The sequence below is a fragment of the Tachyglossus aculeatus genome, chromosome 16, assembly GCF_015852505.1.
Source record: "Tachyglossus aculeatus isolate mTacAcu1 chromosome 16, mTacAcu1.pri, whole genome shotgun sequence".
NCBI classification, from domain to species: domain Eukaryota; kingdom Metazoa; phylum Chordata; class Mammalia; order Monotremata; family Tachyglossidae; genus Tachyglossus; species Tachyglossus aculeatus.
The window spans coordinates 46,507,836-46,525,077 of NC_052081.1; the positions used below are offsets into that span (position 1 = coordinate 46,507,836).

General features: G+C 45.8%; 1 protein-coding gene across 4 annotated transcripts in view; it reads left to right on the forward strand.

The window, feature by feature from the left end:
• Positions 1–1,754: 1,754 nt before the first annotated feature.
• The window catches only part of NIPAL3 (NIPA like domain containing 3), a 36,920-nt gene continuing 21,432 nt past the window's right edge, over positions 1,755–17,242 (forward strand). For 2 of the 4 annotated variants that reach the window (XM_038758075.1, XM_038758078.1), the window contains exons 1-2: positions 7,592–7,681; positions 12,045–12,404. In XM_038758075.1, coding sequence (XP_038614003.1) covers positions 12,315–12,404 — 90 coding nt within the window. In that variant the 5' untranslated portion in view covers positions 7,592–7,681; positions 12,045–12,314. Of the gene's footprint in view, positions 1,844–2,640; positions 2,706–7,591; positions 7,682–12,044; positions 12,405–17,242 lie in introns of those variants that run through there. The other 2 variants (XM_038758076.1, XM_038758077.1) reach the window with 2 other exon arrangements.

A 17,242-nucleotide genomic window follows, 5' to 3' on the forward strand; every position in this document is an offset into this window, starting at 1 on the left:
GCAGCGTGGCTCAGTGGAAAGAGCCCGGGCTTTGGAGTCAGAGGTCATGGGTTCAAATCCCGACTCTGCCACTTGTCAGCTGTGTGACTTTGGGCAAGTCACTTCACTTCTCTGGGCCTCAGTTCCCTCATCTGTAAAAAGGGGATTAAGACTGTGAACCCCACGTGGGACAACCTGATCATCTTGTATCCCCCAGCGTTTAGAACAGTGCTTGGCACATAGTAAGTGCCTAACAAATACCATCATTATTCTTATTATTATTCACTAAGTGCTTACTGCGTGTAGAGCATCTTCAGGGTTAGTGGGTGCTGCGTTGTGCTCTCCCAAGCGCTCAGTACAGTGTTCTGCACATAGTAAATGCTCAAAAAAATGCCACTGATTGATTATAAGAGGGAAAGGCCTGCTTTGAGGTAGAGGCTTGAGCCAAATAATAATAATAATGGCATTTATTAAGCGCTTACCATGTGCAAAGCATTGTTCTAAGTGCTGGGGAGTTTACAAGGGGATCAGGTTGTCCCTCGTGCAGCTCAAAGTCTTAATCCCCATTTTACACATGAGGTAACAGAGGCACAGAGACGTAAAGTGACTTGCTCAAAGTCACACTGCTGACAGTTGGTGGAGCCTGGATTTGAACCCATGTCCTCTGACTCCAAAGCCCGGGCTCTTTCCAGTGAGAAAGCAGCACGGCTCAGTGGAAAGAGCACGGGCTTGGGAGTCAGAGGTCATGGGTTCGAATCCCCTCTCCCCCACATGTCTGCCGTGTGACCTTGGGCAAGTCACTTTTAACTTCTCTGGGCCTCAGTTCCCTCATCTGTAAAACGGGGATTAAGATGTGAGCCCCCCATAGGACAACCTCATCTCCTTGTATTCCCCCAGAGCTTCTGTGTGATTTTGGGCAAGTCACTTAATAATAATAATAATAATAATGATGGCATTTATTAAGCGCTTACTATGTGCAAAGCACTGTTCTAAGCGCTGGGACGGTTACAAGGTGATCAGGTTGACCCACGTGGGGCTCGCAGTCTTAATCCCCATTATACAGATGAGGTAACTGAGGCACAGAGAATAATAATAATAATAATAATAATAATGGCATTTGTTAAGTGTTTACTATGTGCAAAGCACTGTTCTATTTATTTTATTTTGTTGGTATGTTTGGCTTTGTTCTCTGCCTCCCCCTTTTAGACTGTGAGCCCACTGTTGGGTAGGGACTGTCTCTATGTGTTGCCAATTTGTACTTCCCAAGCGCTTAGTACAGTGCTCTGCACATAGTAAGCGCTCAATAAATACGATTGACTGATTGATTGATTGATTGTTCTAAGCGGTGGGGGGGATATAACATGATCAGGTTGTCCCACATGGGGCTCCCAGTCAATCCCCATTTACAGATGAGGTAACTGAGGCTCAGAGAAGTTAAGTGACTTGCCCAAAGTCGCACAGCTGACAAGTGGCGGGGGCAGGATTTGAACCCCTGACCAACATCATTATTATTCTTCTTCTTATTATTATTAATGAGCCACGCTGCTTCTCGAATAACCCCTCCAAAGTCCCTCAGGGGCTGATGGGGGGGATCTCGGATGCTGGGGAGGGTCCAGAAGGGGAGAAAGGAGCTCCTGGATCCTCCCCCCCGCTCAAGGCCCGAGCAGCATCTTACCTGGCAACGGGAGAGGCGACAGGCGGTTGCTATGGCAACCGCGCCACCACAGCGGCGCCGCCGTTCTCCGCCTTCGCCAATGGAAGAGACCGTTTCTCTCCGGTGAGGGAAACCGACCAATCGCAGGAAGCGTTTCAAGTGCCAAAGAAGCCGATTGGCCGCGGACGAGGCGGTTTGCCGTCACCCGGGGTAAGAAGGCACTAAAGAGAAGGATCCAAAAAGATGAATTATTTAATCTTATGTATACACGTTTGTACGTATTTATTACTGTATTTATTTTACTTGTACATATTTATTCTATTTATTTTATTTTGTTAATCTGTTTTGTGGTCTGTCTCCCCCTTCTAGACTGTGAACCCATTGTTGGGTAGGGACCGTCTCTAGATGTTGCTGACTTGGACTTCCCAAGTGCTTAGTGCAGTGCTCTGCACACAGTAAGCGCTCAATAAATATGATTGAATGAATGAATGAATATTACCTCCTTCCCTTCCCCGCAGCACCTGTATATATGTATATATGTCTGTACATATTTATTACTCTATTTATTTATTTTACTTGTACATATCTATTCTATTTATTTTATTTTGTTAGTATGTTTGGTTTTGTTCTCTGTCTCCCCCTTTTAGACTGTGAGCCCACTGTTGGGTAGGGACCGTCTCCATATGTTGCCAACTTGTACTTCCCAAGCGCTTAGTACAGTATTCTGCACACAGTAAGCGCTCCATAAATATGATTGATTGATTGATTGACAAGCCCTCAAATCCCCCAACCTATATACATCAACCGCAAAGATCATCAGACCCCCTCAACCTGTCCTTGGTCCAGAGACAGAGTCCAGGGAGAACCCGTGGGCTAGATTTTAATTTGAACCACAACGTGGAAGGAAACTCATAGGCCTAGTTGCATCATATACAGCGCTGATGTCACAGAGGCTAACAGACTCGAGTTCTCTTAACCCTGAGGGTTCTTTTGAAAGGAAGCCGTACTGTTTACTTTTATTGGATGCCTGGAAAAAAATTCAGATAGGTTTTTTCCCCTCAGGCCAGCATGCGTAAGTAAACCACATATGGGCCTAAAGCCAGACATGGGATTTTAGGAGGCTGGACTAGTACAACCCACCCCACACGCTTCACTCCTCTATTGCTAACCTTTTCGGTGGAAAGAGCATGGGCTTTGGAGTCACCGGTCATGGGTTTGAGTCCCAGCTCCACCACATGTCTGCTGTGTGACCTTGGGCAAGTCAGTTCACTTCTCTGAGCCTCAGTTCCCTCATCTGTAAAATGGGGATTAAGACTGTGAGCCCCACGTGGGACAGCCTCATCATCTTGTATCCTCCCAGCGCTTAGAACAGTGATTTGCACATAGTAAGCGCTTAACAAATGCCTTCGTTATTATTATTATTTTCACTGTGCCTTGAGCTCATACAACTTGACGTCCCACCTCTGGCCTGCAACGCCCTCCCTCCTCGGATCCGGCAGACAATGACTCTCCCCCACTTAAACGCCTTATTGAAAGCCCATCTCCTCTAAGAGGCCTTCCTGACTGAGCCCCCCTTTCCTCTTCTCCCACTCACTTCTGTGATGCCCTGACTGAAGTGCTTAGTACAGTTCTAAGCGCTTAGTACAGTGCTCTCCACACAGTAAGTTCTCAATAAATATGAATGAATGAATGAATGAATGCCCCCTCCCAACCCCAACGCACTTATGTCCATATCTGTTATTTTTTTCTATTCATGTCTGTCTCCTCCCCTCTCTAGACTGTAAGCGCATTGTGGGCAGGAAACATGTCTGTTTATTGTTGTATTATACGCTCCCCAGCACTTAGTACAGTGCCCTGCACACAGTAAGCACTCAATGAATACAACTGAATGAATGAATGGTCCCTTTCCCTAGCAATAATAATAATAATAATGGCACTTTTAAGTGCTTACTATGTGCAAAGCACTTTTCTAAGCACTGGGAAGGTTACAAGGTAATCAGGTTGTCCCATGGAGGGCTCACAGTCTTAATCCCCATTTTAGAGATGAGGTAACTGAGGCACAGAGAAGTTAGATGACTTGCCCAAAGTCACACAGCTGACAATTGGAAGAGCCGGCATTTGAACCCATGAACCCCATCTTACCTCCTTCCCTTCCCCACAGCACCTGTATATATGTATATATGGTTGTACATATTTATTACTCTATTTATTTATTTATTTCACTTGTACATTTCTATCCTATTTATTTTATTTTGTTGGTATGTTTGGTTCTGTTCTCTGTCTCCCCCTTTTAGACTGTGAGTCCACTGTTGGGTGGGGACTGTCTCTATGTGTTGCCAATTTGTACTTCCCAAGCGCTTAGTACAGTGCTCTGCACATAGTAAACGCTCAATAAATACGATTGATTGATTGATTGATTGATTGATTGACCTCTAACTCCAAAGCCCGGGCTCTTTCCACCGAGCCACGCTGCTTCTCAATAGATTTCAGAATCTCCCTTCCAGCTGAGAGACAGTGCCTCACTCACATTTCGCAACAAACTTGGTCTTCATTTTATTTTCTCAACGGATCGAGATGCCGTCATTCCAGAGCGGCGACCATCCAGACACGACGTCGTCACCAGAACTAACCGCGAAAATAGACCACGGGCACGCGAAGCCCAAGGAAAGCTTCCCCTACCCACGGAAGTCGCTTTCGTAAAGACTTCTGCTTCTATTTATACTGCTTCCCTTTTTATGGCGGCTAGATGGGGAATCCAGAAAGTCCCTTGAGAAAGCTCTCACTTTCTCAAGGGAAAGCGCTCGCTCATTTGCTTGGGTGAAATCCCCCAGGTGCTAACAATCAATCAATCAATCAATCGTATTTATTGAGCGCTTACTATGTGCAGAGCACTGTACTAAGCGCTTGGGAAGTACAAATTGGCAACACGTAGAGACGGTCCCTACCCAACAGTGGGCTCACAGTCTAAAAGGGGGAGACAGAGAACAGAACCAAACATACCAACAAAATAAAATAAATAGGATAGAAATGTACAAGTAAAATAAATAAATAGAGTAATAAATATGTACAACCATAGTAAATATGTACAACAATCTCCTAAGGAGATTCAGCGAAGATTGATCCAACTCACAATACCTTGGCATCCCACGGGTTTGAACTTGAAATAAAGAGAACAAATTAGGACGGGACACAGTAGTGGGTAAGGGCAACATACGGCTCTTATCGTATCTTATCTTTTAGACTGTGAGCCCACTGTTGGGTAGGGACTGTCTCTATATGTTGCCAACTTGTACTTCCCAAGCGCTTAGTACAGTGCTCTGCACACAGTAAGTGCTCAATAAATACGATTGATTGATTGATTGATTATCGTGTCCCCCATTTTGCAAGCAGGATGTGGAGGCCGCCGTCTCCAAACCCAACAAATTTCAGAGGAAACGATCCAAGCGGTCTTCCCTGGCGCCTAGAGCCTGGGCCTGGGCGTCAGAAGGACTTGGGTTCTAATCCCTGCTCCTTCACTTAGCTGCTGTATGACCTTGGGCAAGTCACTTCACAGCTGTGTGACCTTGGGACAGTCACTTCGGTTCTCTGTGCCTCAGTTACCTCATCTGTAAAATGGGGATTAAGACTGTGAGCCCACTGTTGTGTAGGGACCATCTCTCTATGTTGCCAACTTGTACTTCCCAAGCGCTTAGTACAGTGCTCTGCACACAGTAAACGCTCAATAAATGCGATTGATTGATTGATTGATTGATTGATTGATGTGGGACAGGGACGGTGTCCAGCCTGATTATCTTGTAATGATAATATTAATAATGATGGCATTTGTTAAGCGCTTACTATGTGCAAAGCACTGTTCTAGGCGCTGGGGAGGATACAAGGTGATCAGATTGTCCCACTTGGGGCTCACAGTCTTCATCCCCATTTTACAGATGAGGGAAATGAGGCCCAGAGAAGTTAAATGACTTTCCCAAAGTCACATAGCTGACAGTTGGTGGAGCCGGGATTTGAACCCATGACCTCTGATTCCCAAGCCCGGGCTCTTTCCATTGAGCCGTGCTCAATGGCACGCTTGTAACTATACCAGCGCATATTAGTGTCTGGTACATAATGATAATAATAATAATAATAGCATTTGTTAAGCACTTACTAGGTGCAAAGCACTGTTCTAAGCGCTGGGGGGAATACAAGGTGATCAGGTTGTCCCACGTGGGGCTTCCAGTCTTAATCTCCATTTTACAGATGAGGGAACTGAGGCACAGAGAAGTGAAGTGACTTGCCCATGGTTACACAGCAGACTTGTGGCGGAACCGGGATTAGAACCTCAAATAGGATATGGACTGTGTTCAACCTGATTAAGCAGCTTGTTGGTAGTGATCATGTTTGATTTCCTCTTTGCAATCAATCAATGGTATCGATGGAGCACTTACTATGGGCAGAGCACTGTACTAAGCGGTGGGGAGAGTACAGTCGGCCTTCCCAAACTGAGCCCCCTCCTTCTTCTTCCCCTCCGCCCCCTCCCCATCCCCCCCTTACCTCCTTCCCCTCCCCACAGCACCTGTATATATGTATATATGTTCGTACGTATTTATTACTCCGTTTATTTTACTTGTACATATTTATTCTATTTATCTTATTTTGTTAATATGTTTTGTTTTGTTGTCTGTCTCCCCTTCTAGACTGTAAGCCCGCTGTTGGGTAGGGATCATCTCTAGATGTTGCCAACTTGGACTTCCCAAGCGCTTAGTCCAGTGCTCTGCACACAGTAAGAGCTCAATAACTACGATTGAATGAATGAATGAATTTTATTTGTACATTTTTATTCTGTTGATTTTATTTTGTTAATATGTTTTGTTTTGTTGTCTGTCTCCCCCTTCTAGACTGTAAGCTCGCTGTTGGGTAGGGACCATCTCTATATGTTGCCAACTTGGACTTCCCAAGCGCTTAGTCCAGTGCTCTGCCCACAGTAAGCGCTCAATAAATATGGTTGAATGAATGAATGAATGACCTTATCTGTCCTGGTGCTTAGACCAGTGCCTGGCACATAGTGAGCGCTCAAGACTCAGACTTAAGACTTAAGAATAAGACTTAATATGTTTGTACATATTTATTACTCCATTTATTTATTTATTTTACTTGTACAGATCTATTCTATTTATTTTATTTTGTTAATATGTTCGGTTTTGTTCTCTGTCTCCCCCTTCTAGACTGTGAGCCCACTGTTGGGTAGGGACCGTCTCTCTATGTTGCCAACTTGTACTTCCCAAGCGCTTAGTACAGTACTCTGCACACAGTAAGCGCTCAATAAATACGATTGATTGATTGATTGATTAAGACTGTGAGCCCACTGCTGGGTAAGGACCGTCTCTCTTATCAATCAATCAATCAATCGTATTTATTGAGCGCTTACTGTGTGCAGAGCACTGTACTAAGCGCTTGGGAAGTACAAGCTGGCAACATATAAAGTCCCTACCCAACAGTGGGCTCACAGTCTAGAAGGGGGAGACAGAGAACAAAAGCAGACATACTAACAAAATAAAATAGAATAGATAGGTAAACAAGTAAAATAAATAAATAAATAGAGTAATAAATATGTACAAACATATATACATATATACAGTCTTATGTTGCCAACTTGTACTTCCCAAGCGCTTAGTCCAGTGTTCTGCACCCAGTAAGCGCTCAATAAATACGATTGATTGATTGATCAACAAATACCATTTTTAATTTTTTAAAAAAACTATTTTTTCCGACAGTCCTTTGCGGCGGCCACTAGAGGTCGCTAGCCCCTCCTCCCCAAGCCTCGCGCGTCAATCTAGCTTGGCCAGGCCCAGCCAATAGCACGGGGCCTCTGAGGCTTCGACGAATGGCGTCGCTCGGTTTCCTTGAGTGACAGGAAGGCTGTCCAATCAAAGGGGAGCCCAGCCCCGCAGCCAAGCTTGAGCGTCCCTGACTTGTTAGGGGAAGAAGTGAGCCTGGTTGCTTTTGCATCCAAGCCAGCTCCACATCATTGCTCTGCAGGTTTAGCTCCTGCTCCAAAGACAGAGGGTGGTGAGTAGATCTGAAGCCTTAAATTGATGAATTAATTAACTGGAGGGGACTGCATTAAAAGTGCATTTACTTCCTGAAGGATTTGGCTTTGGGGGAGCAGAAAGTTCATATTAATAATAATAATAATAATGGCATTTATTAAGCACTTCCTAGGTGCAAAGCACTGTTCTAAGTGCTGGGGAGGTTCCAAGGTGATAAGGTGGTCCCACGGGGGGCTCCCAGTCTTAATCCAAATGCTTAGTACAGTGCTCTGCACACAGTAAGCGCTCAATAAATATGATTAAATGAATTTGTTAAGCACTTATTATGGGCAAAGTACTGTTCTGAGCGCTGGGGAGGCCACAAGGTGATCAGGTGGTCCCACGGGGGGCTCCCAGTCTTCATCCCCATCATCATCAATCGTATTTATTGAGCGCTTACCATGTGCAGAGCACTGGACTAAGCGCTTGGGAAGTACAAATTGGCAGCATAGAGAGACAGTCCCTACCCAACAGTGGGCTCACAGTCTAAAAGGGGGAGACAGAGAACAAAACCAAACATACTAACAAAATCAAATAAATAGAATAGATATGTACAAGTAAAATAAATAAATAGAGTAATAAATCTGTACAAACATATATACATATATACAGGTGCTGTGGGGAAGGGAAGGAGGTAAAATGGGGGGGATGGAGAGGGGGACGAGGGGGAGAGTTGACAGAGGAGGGAACTAAGGCCCAGAGAAGTGAAGTGACTTGCCCAAAGTCGCCCAGCTGACAATTGGCAGGGCAGAGCTCATGCCCTGTGAGCCCTTTCTGGTGCATTTCTCATTGCCTTCCTTTAACCCAGACTCCTTTGCGAAAGAGGTGGCCACAGGTTGTGCCTCCCCTGTTTGTGTATATAATGCTGGCATTTATTAAGCGCTTACTACGTGCAAAGCACTGTTCTAAGCGCTGGGGAGGTTACAAGGTGATCAGGTTGTCCCACGGGGCGCTCACAGTCAAGCCCCATTTTACAGATGAGGTAACTGAGGCCCAGAGAAGTGACTTGCCCAAAGTCACCCAGCTGACAATTGGCAGAGCTGGGATGTGTGTATGTGTGTGTTTGTTGGGGGGAGAGGGGTCATGCTAAAGGATAATGCCTCTTCCACCCCCCCCCCCCCCAACCAGGAAGTGAAATAGGATAACTTTTTGATTGTCAAATGAAATCCCTCATTTATCCCACACCTTCTTTTAGACTGTGAGCCCACTGTTGGGTAGGGACTGTCTCTATATGTTGCCAATTTGTACTTCCCAAGCGCTTAGTACAGTGCTCTGCACATAGTAAGCGCTCAATAAATACGATTGATGATGATGATGAAGAGGGGAAAGGAGAATTTTGGCTCCCCCTTGGCATAACTAATCACTCTGCTGCTATCAAGTCTGTGCTTCTGGCTTCTCCAAACACTTTGTTCTGGACCCATCCGGGTTGCCCTAGACTGGAAGCCCTTTGTGGGCGGGGAATGTATCTGTTGTACTGCGTTAGGCTCTCCCAGGTGCTTAGTACTTGTACTTCCTTGTACGACTTGTACTTGTTGTACGAGTTGTACTTGTACGACTTGTACTTCCCAAGCACTTAGTACAGTACTCTGCACACAGTAAGCGCTCAATAAATACGATTGATTGATTGATTAGTACAGTGTTCTGCACACAGTATGCACTCAATAAATAATCAATCAATCGTATTTATTGAGCACTTACTGTGTGCAGAGCACCGTACTAAGCGCTTGGGAAGTCCAAGTTGGCAACATATAGAGACAGTCCCTACCCAACAGTGGGCTCACAGTCTAGAAGGGGGAGACAGAGAACGAAACCAAACATATTAACAAAATAAAATAAATAGAATAGATATGTACAAGTAAAATAAATAGAGTAATATGTACAAACATATATACATATATGCAGGTGCTGTGGGGAAGGGAAGGAGGGAAGACGGGGGGGATGGAGAGGAAGGAGGGGGCTCAGTCTGGGAAGGCCTCCTGGAGGAGGTGAGCTCTCAGTAGGGCCTTGAAATAATAATGGCATTTATTAAGCGCTTACTGTCTGCAAAGCACTGTTCTAAGTGCTGGGGAGGTTACAAGGTGATCAGGTTGTCCCACTGGGGGCTCACAGTCCTAATCCCCATTTTACAGATGAGGGAACTGAGGCACAGAGAAGTTGTGACTTGCCTAAAGTCACACAGCTGACAGTTGGCGGAGCCGGGATTTGAACCCATGACCTCTGACTCCAAAGCCTATGCTCTTTCCACTGAGCCACACTGCTTCTCTATTGAATCCGATGGACCACTTGATTGCCCGAGCCCACCTAGTGCAACAAGGGATTTAAATTTGAGAAGCTTTGTGGCCTAGTGGATAGAGCCTGGGCCCAGGAGTCAGAAGGACTTATCAATCAATCAATCGTATTTATTGAGTGCTTACTGTGTGCAGAGCACTGTACTAAGCGCTTGGGAAGTACAAGCTGGCAACATATAGAGACAGTCCCTACCCAACAGTGGGCTCACAGTCTAGAAGGGGGGAGACAGACAACAAAACCAAACATACTAACAAAATAAAATAAATAGAATAGATAGGTACAAATAACATAAATAGAGTAATAAATATGTACAAACATATATACATATGTACAGGTGCTGTGGGGAAGGGAAGGAGGTAAGATGGGGGAGATGGAGAGGGGGACGAGGGTTGGGTTAGACTTGGGTTCTAATTCCAGCTCTGCCCCTTGGCAGCTGTGTGACCTTGGGTGAGTCACTTCCCTTCTCTGTGCCCCAGTTTCCCCATCTGTAAAATGGGAGTCCCATGGGGGACAGAGATGTGCCCAACCTGATTAGCTTGCATCTACCCAAGTGCTTAGAAGAGTGTATGACTCATAGTAAGTGGGGGAAAAAATGTAACCTTGCACAGGCCTAAGGGAGGGATAACCAAGAGGGTGAGGCTCCGGAGAAAGGTGATTTCGTCACGCACCTGTGCATGATCAGGACTTCCCAGCATCTGAACCCGTTGTTAGGTAGGGACCGTCTCTATATGTCACCGATTTGGACTTCCCAAGCGCTTAGTACAGTGCTCTGCACACAGTAAGCGCTCAATAAATACGATTGAATGAATGAAAACGGTTCCCTGCCTCTTAGTTCCCATTAGGTTTGATAAGTGCTTTGAGATCCCAGGAAAGGGCAGGTGGCTTAGAGAAGCAAAATGGCCCAGAGGCTAGAATGAATGGTCCCTTTCCCCAGCGATAATAATAATGACGGCATTTACTAAGCGCTTACTATGTGCAAAGCACTGTTTTAAGTGCTGGGGAGGTTACAAGGTGATCAGGTTGTCCCACGGGGGGCTCACAGTCTTAATTCCCATTTTACAGGTGAAGGAACTGAGGCCCAGAGAAGTTAAGTGACTTGCCCAAAGTCCCACAGCTGACAATTGGCGGAGCGGGGATTTGAACCCATGACTTCTGACTCCAAAGCTCATGCTCTTTCCACTGAGCCTCGCTGCCTCTCTAAGGAACCCGGGCCTGGAAGTTGGAGGACCTAATTCTAATCCCTGCTCTGCCAGTTGCCTGCTGTGTGACCTGGGGCAAGTCGCTCAGCCGCTCTGTGCCTCGGTTTCCCAACTGCAAAATGGGGACTCAGTGGATGTTCTCCCTCTTCCTTACACTGAAAGCCCCATGTGGGACCGGGACTCTGTCTGACCTGGTTATCTTGCGTCTAGCCCAGTGCTTAGCACGTTCATTCATTCATTCAATCATATTTATTGAGTGCTTACTGTGTGCAGAGCACTGGGCTATAAATGCTTAACAAGTGAGGAGCAGTGTCATCTAGTGGATAGAGCCCGGGCCTGGGAGTTAGAAGGACCTGGGTTCTAGTCCCGGCTTCACCACTCGTCAGCTGTGTGACCTTGGGTAAGTCCATTCACTTCTCTGGGCCTCAGTTACCTCATTTGTAAAATGGGAATTATGACTTTGAGCCCCATGTGGACCAACCTGATTACCTTACATCTCCCCTAGTGCTTAGAACAGCGCTTGGTACAGAGAAGCAGTGTGGCTCAGTGGAAAGAGCCCGGGCTTTGGAGTCAGAGGTCGTGGGTTCAAATCCTGGCTCCACCACAAGTCTGCTGTGTGACCTTGGGCAAGTCACTTAACTTCCCTGAGCCTCCGTTACCTCATCTGTAAAAATGGAGATTAAGACTGTGAGCCCCACGTGGGACAACTTGATCACATTGTATCCCCCCCCAGCGCTTAGAACAGTGCTTTGCACATAGTAAGTGCTTAACAAATGCCATTATTATTATTAGTAAGCGCTTAACAAATACCATAAAAATTTAAAAAAAACAATAAATAATGTCATCTTTTCCTAGAGCATCTCGAGTAGTACAAACCGGCTTCCGGAGGCCGTACCGCTGACCGAACAACCGAAGCCATCCCTATCGGGCGGGAAGAGGAGGTGGGCCGATCAGCTGACGGAATTCTGCCCTGTTTCCTTTGATGTGGATTTCCCTCCTGGCTAGAAGGCGGACTGCCCGGAAGAGGTGAAAATTCCCAGGAAGATGCCCTCCGGGATCTGTCCCGCTTAAGTCTCCAGCCCCCGAAGCCGTCCCAGTCGGAAGGAAATGCGTGGATAGGCTGCGATGGAAGGAGCGAACGGCCCGGATTTCCAGATCCAACTTCCGCCCTCCACCACCGCCATTACCGTGAACGAGATTTCCTTCTCGTACAAGGCAAGGACTTGTTTTAAACCCGTTATTCCAGCAGCTGTGTGGTCACCACTGCTACCACATAATAATAATCGTGGTATTTAAGCGCTGACTCTGTGCCAAACACTGCTCTAAGTACTGGGGTAGATGCATGGTAATCAGGTTGTTCCACACAGGGCTCACGTTCTTAACCCCCATTTTACAGATGAGGTAACTAAGGCACCAAGAAGTTAAGTGGCTTTCCCAAGGTCACACAGCAGACAAGTGGCGGAGCTTGACGTTTGAGAAGTACATAATGAAATCCCCCCCTGAAAATAATGCACAACAAGGGAGGACCCCATCCTGTAGGACTAAATTCATTCATTGATTCATTCAATCATTTATTAAGCACTTACTATATGCAGAGCACTGTACTAAGCGCTTGTTCCACCCTTGCTTTCGGGTGGAATCTCCAGATTTTTAGTCTTCGTAGTACTGTGATAGAGGTCAAGCTCTCTTAATGGTGCTAGTCAACTGTTTATACCCTGTTCAGAGAAAGTCTGTTTTCATCACTTAGTACAATACTCTGCACATAGTAAGCGCTCAATAAATATAATTGAACGATTGTTCAATTGCTTCTGGGCTCCTCTGCGAAACACTGAGCTTTTTTTTTTTTTAGTTGCCCTATATTTATTTGTTTGGATTTTGTTGTATATTTGATTTTTCTGCCCAGTATGGATTAAAATAACATGTGGGGGGATTTTAAAACCTGGAGTTAAATGACTGTAGACTGTAAGTTTGTGGTAGGCAAGAAACGTGTCGACCAACTCTGCTGTACTGTAATAATAATGTTGGTATTGGTTAAGCGCTTCTAAGCGCTGTTCTAAGCGCTGGGGAGGATACAAGGTAATCAACGAGACAACTTGTATCACCTTGTATCCCCCCAGCGCTTAGAACAGTGCTTTGCACATAGTAAGCGCTTAACAAATGCCATCATTATTATTATTATTCTTATTATTAACGTTGTCCCCCGTGGGACTCACAGTCTTAATCCCCATTTTACAGATGAGGAAACGGAGGCCCAGAGAAGTTAAGTGACTTGCCCAAAGTCACACAGCTAAGGGGCGGAGCCAGGATTAGAACCCATGACCTCTGACTCCTAAACTCGTACTCTTTCCACTAAGCCACGCTGCTTCTCTCCCAGGCTTTTAGTATAGTGCTCTGCGCTCAGTAAGCACTCGGTAAATACCATTTATTGGAATGAATGACCGACAAGAAGAAATCATCCATCTCCACAGCCGGAGGATTTCACTGAGGCTTAAAGATTTTACTGTCTTGGCCTCTTGCCGTTCTTTGTCTTTGTAAATTAAAGACGGTCATATTAGCCACAGGTGAAAAGCAGCATTCATTCAGTCATATTTATTGAGTGCTTATTGTGTGCAGAACACTGTACTAAGCGCTTGGAAAGTACAATATAGCAATAAGAGAGACGATCCCTGCCCACATCGGGCTTACGTGACTTAGTGGCTAGAGCCCAGGGTTGGGAGTCAGAAGGTCCTGGCTTCTAATGCCAGCCTCGCTACTTCATTCATTCAATCGTATTTATTGAGCGCTTACTGTGTGCAGAGCACTGTACTAAGCGCTTGGGAAGTACAAGTTGGCAACATATAGAGACGGTCCCTACCCAGCAGTGGGCTACTTGTCTCCTATGTGACCTTGGGCAAGTAACTTCACTTCCCTGTGCCTCAGTTACCTCATCTGTAAAATGGGGATTAAGAGTGGGAGTCCCATGTGGGACATGGACTGTGTCCAACCTAATTAGCTGGTATCAGCGTGGCTCACTGGAAAGAGCACGGGCTTTGGAGTCAGAGTTCATGGGTTCAAATCCCGGCTCTGCCGATTGTCAGCTGTGTGACTTTGGGCAAGTCACTTCACTTCTCTGGGCCTCAATTCCCTCATCTGTAAAATGGGGATTAAGACTGTGAGCCCCCCATGGGACAACCTGATCACCTTGTAAACTTCCCAGTGCTTAGAACAGTGCTTGGCACATAGTAAGCGTTTAATAAATGCCATTATTATTATTATTATTGTTATTATCTACCCCAGTGCTTAGTACACTTCTTGGCACATAGTAAACGCTTAACAAACACCATTAAAAAAAAAAAACTTGGGGTATCAGGGAGTAATCTGGGAAGAGTTTTTGGAGGAGGAAGGATTGTAGGAGGACAAGGAAGAAGAATGACATCAAAGGAGGTTGGAGAGTTAGGTACAAGAGGTGACCTTTTTGGAGGAGGTAGGATTGTAGGAGGACAAGGAAGAAGAATGACATCGAAGGAGGTTGGAGGTAGGAGAGTTAGGTACAAGAGGTGACCTTTGGAGAAGTGAGGAGAGGATCTGGTGAATAGTGAGGGGAAAAAAACCAATATGAAAAATGGGGAGAGCCTTGAAGCCAAAATAAGGAGTTCCTCTTGAGGCAGAGGAAAATGGGGGAGACTTTGGAGACTTTTGAGGAGTGGGGTGACGTGCGTTTGGGGTAGTAGAATGCGTGTGGCATTGGGAGGCGGGAAACCCAGGTTTTAATCCCTAGTCTGCCCCATCCCTGCTGTGTAATCTTGGGGATAAAATACCTCAAAAGTGAGGGAAACATGCCTTTCCTCCCTCTCTTAAACTGCAAACCCTGTGCAGGACCAAGACCGTGTTCAGTCTACTGAATGTATGGCCACCCAATCACAGCTTGGGTATGTTGGGCCATAATATATAAATATTATTATTATAAGATTTGTTCTAGTAGCAGGTTCCTTGATCCACTGTAAATTGGGATGTTTTCTTTCATTACCAGGGCATGCTGGCTAGGGGCTTAAGTGTCTGCCTTTGGCTTCCTGACCACTGTGCTGAGTCATTGGACTCCAAGCTAATTCTGTACTAAGCCCTGATAATAATAATCATCATCATCATTCTGATATTTGTTTAGTGCTTACTGTGTGTCAGACACTGTTCAAAGCTCTGGAGTAGATACAAGCTAATCAATCAATCATTTATTGAGCGTTTACTGTGTGCAGAGCGCTGTACTAAGCGCTTGGGAAGTACAGGTTGGCAACATATAGAGACAGTCCCTACCCAACCGTGGGCTCACAGTCTAGAAGGGGGAGACAGAGAACAAAACCAAACATACTAACAAAATAAAATAAATAGAATAGATATGTACAAGTAAGATAAATAGAGTAATAAATATGTACAAACATATATACATATATACAGGTGCTGTGGGGAAGGGAAGGAGGTAAGATGGGGGGATGAAGAGGGGGATGAGGGGGAGAGGAAGGAAGGGGCTCAGTGGCTCAGCTAATCATCATCATCATCAATCGTATTTATTGAGCGCTTACTATGTGCAGAGCACTGTACTAAGTGCTTGGGAAGTACAAATTGGCAACATATAGAGACAGTCCCTACCCAACAGTGGGCTCACAGTCTAAAAGGGGGAGACAGAGAACAAAACCAAACATACTAATAAAATAAATAGAATAGATATGTACAAATAAAATAAATAAATAAATAGAGTAAAAAAAAAATATGTACAAACATATATACATATATACAGGTGCTGTGGGGAAGGGAAGGAGGTAAGATGGGGGGGATGGAGAGGGGGACGAGGGGGAGAGGAAGGAAGGGGCTCAGTCTGGGAAGGCCTCCTGGAGGAGGTGAGCTCTCAGCAGGGCCTTGAAGGGAGGAAGAGAGCGAGCTTGGCGGATGGGCAATCAAATCAATCAAAGCTAATCAAATTGGACACAGTCCCTGTCCTACATTTAGCTCCCAATCTTCCCATTTTACAGATGAGGTAACCGAGGCACAGGGAAGTGAAGTGACTTGCCCAAGGTGAGACAGCAGACAAGTGGCAGAGCCGGGATTAGAACTCGGGTCCTCTGGCTCCTTGGCCTGTGCTGTTTTCACTGGGACTGTTTCAGTTTGGCCTTGAGGGAATCTTCAGAAGCCTGGTGGCCTCTCAGGGTTTGTTTAGCCTAGGGATTAGGGAATTTATTTTCTTTCTCCCTATGACATCCAAGGCAGCAATCTGAGCCCAGCCTGGGAGTCTCCTTTCAGGGCATTTGGAGCTAACCTTCCGTCGGGAGAAATGGTAAAGAGGCGACATTGTGGAGGAAGAAAAGCAAAAAAAGGATTTTCAGTCGACCAGGAAGACTGAAGTGACACAGCAGCTTTCTTCCTGAGAGCTCCGTGAAGTGCTAGGGAATGGGGTGGAATTAAGCGCCCAGTACAGTGATCTGCACACAGTAAGTGCTCAATAAATATGACTGACTGAATGAATCCTTCCCTTTTCTTGAGAGGATCGAAGGGGTCACGGAGAGGCAGCGGTCGGTCAGGAGCAGCCCAGCCAGTCCCTGGTAAAAACTGGAGTTCTGTCTCCCAAGTCCCACCATAGTTTCTCTGCCAATTGTCAGCTGTGTGACTTTGGGCAAGTCACTTCTCTGTGCCTCAGTTCCCTCATCTGTAAAATGGGGATTAAGACTGTGAGCCCCATGTGAGACAACCTGATCACCTTGTATCCCCCCAGTGCTTAGAACAGTGCTTTCTCATTTCCCTGGCTTTGGGCAGCCTTTCTGATGCTTTTAATAAGGGTTTGTTGACCCTGAAAGTGAGGCCAGTTGGCCTAGAGTCATCTCCAGATAAGCGAGTCTCGGTTACTGTTTCCTTGCTGTCCCGGAGTGTGCCTTTGTGCAGCTGCTCAATTTCCAAGCCAGAGGACAACGGATAGGTCTTGGCCAAAAGCACAGTCTCGTGATCCTGAAGGAACATGATCCCAGCTTAGAGACGGAATGGAAAAGTTCCCCTGTCTCAGGGAAGCTCATCTACCCTGCTTTTAAAAAGTG